Raw genomic sequence first — 1,558 nt, 5'->3', positions numbered from 1 at the left:
GGCTTCTGGTCATAACGCCTGGCTGTTCTACAGGCTCGCGGAGGCCACGGACGCGTCTCTGTTTAGTGTAAATTTACATACGGGAGAGGTGAGGACTAAACGCGCTGTTTCAGAGCACGACGACTCCTCTCAGAGACTGCTGATAGAAATAAAGGATAATGGAGAACCTATCCAGTCCACCACAGTCACAGTGGATATACTGATGGAGGACGGCTTTCATGAGCCCATCTCAGACTATAGAGAGAAAACTATCGAGCCCAACAAGAAAACTGGCAAAATAACATTATATCTGATCATCTCTTTGGCTTCCGTGTCCTTGATGTGTCTTTTGACATTCTTCATCTTACTGGTGAAATGTGCGCGAGGCAGTATAAGCTGCTGTATCAGGAGGACAAACTCTGAATACAAGAACCCCAACAGAAACCTGCAGATCCAGCTCAACACTGACGGGCCCATTAAGTATGTGGAGGTTCTGGGAGGAGACATGATGTCTCCGAGTAAGTCCTTTGGCTCCTCTCTCTCTCCAATGTCAGAATTCAGTGATCTCCCCCTCGTTAAGCCCAGCAGCACCACAAACTTTACAGACACACTAAACGTGCTTGACGCGTCATTACCAGACAGCGCGTGGACGTTCGAGAGCCAACAGGTGAGACAAACTCAGAATTAAAACGTTAATATTTATTTATACACTATATACTATTTATACGTATAACGGTGATAAGAGTGCCGGTACTTCCAGTACGTTGGACAGCACCACACGTGGGCTTTCGTCAGAGCAAAGTAACGTTCCTCAAATAGAAAGGTGAGCTATGGAGCTATGTTAGTATATGAGCTATATAGAGAGAGAGAGAGTCATATATATAGTAATTTCACTTTATACATTTACACATAATAATAACAATAAAAACAACAATAATAATAATAATAATAATAATAATAATAATAATCAGCATCACATGTTATATACCAACAAATTCAGAATTATTTAATTAATTAATATTAAAATAAATTAAATTGTACACACCACAGCGAATACTTGTCTTTTAAAAGGCTTCATTTAGATTATTTGACGTTAAATGCATCATATGAGTCACTTTGGAATAAATCACAGTAGGCCTATGTATCATGATAAAAAAAGCGACTTTACAGTCTGGAAATACTTTAGGCTATAGCAAATTATTTCGCGGAACCCCCATCACATTAAGAACCGCTGGTCCACACAGAAGAAAGCCCTCTGCCCCGGTACGAGTTGTGTCGAGCTATTCATTCGTCTGTTTGATGAAAAAATATGAAATGTATTTGCAATAAATGTGTTAAGAATCCATACAACTGCAGCAGCAGAGGACTACTATTCTGCTGCTTGATACTGCAGAAGAACTGATGATGGCACGGTTTGATCTTCGGCTGACCAATCAGCAGAAAGGGGCGTTTAATTCCCGCCCACGTGTAGAAATCGAATATTCAAGCTGTTTATTCATTTCTCCACCCATGAACGAAAAACAAAAATTTAAGCTGAATTCTTGTTTTTCGTTTTTTGGAAAAAAACGAAAAAGGAGCC

At 40.1% G+C, this 1,558-nt stretch overlaps 2 protein-coding genes across 7 annotated transcripts in view; both read left to right on the top strand.

Moving 5' to 3' along the window:
* LOC107552070 (protocadherin gamma-C5-like) overlaps positions 1-682 on the top strand; it is a 3,896-nt gene extending 3,214 nt beyond the window's left edge. Inside the window, exon 2 of the mRNA XM_016233886.1 lies at positions 366-682. Within this exon, the coding sequence (XP_016089372.1) occupies positions 366-667 (302 nt within the window). The 3' untranslated portion in view covers positions 668-682. The remainder of the gene's footprint in view (positions 1-365) is intronic.
* LOC107552066 (protocadherin gamma-C5-like) overlaps positions 1-1,558 on the top strand; it is a 77,264-nt gene that overhangs the window by 57,779 nt on the left and 17,927 nt on the right. The window lies entirely within an intron of this gene.

Source organism: Sinocyclocheilus grahami, unplaced genomic scaffold, assembly GCF_001515645.1.
Source record: "Sinocyclocheilus grahami isolate Dianchi unplaced genomic scaffold, SAMN03320097.WGS_v1.1 scaffold440.1, whole genome shotgun sequence".
Lineage (NCBI taxonomy): Eukaryota > Metazoa > Chordata > Actinopteri > Cypriniformes > Cyprinidae > Sinocyclocheilus > Sinocyclocheilus grahami.
This window is presented reverse-complemented; position numbering and strand designations above follow the sequence as displayed.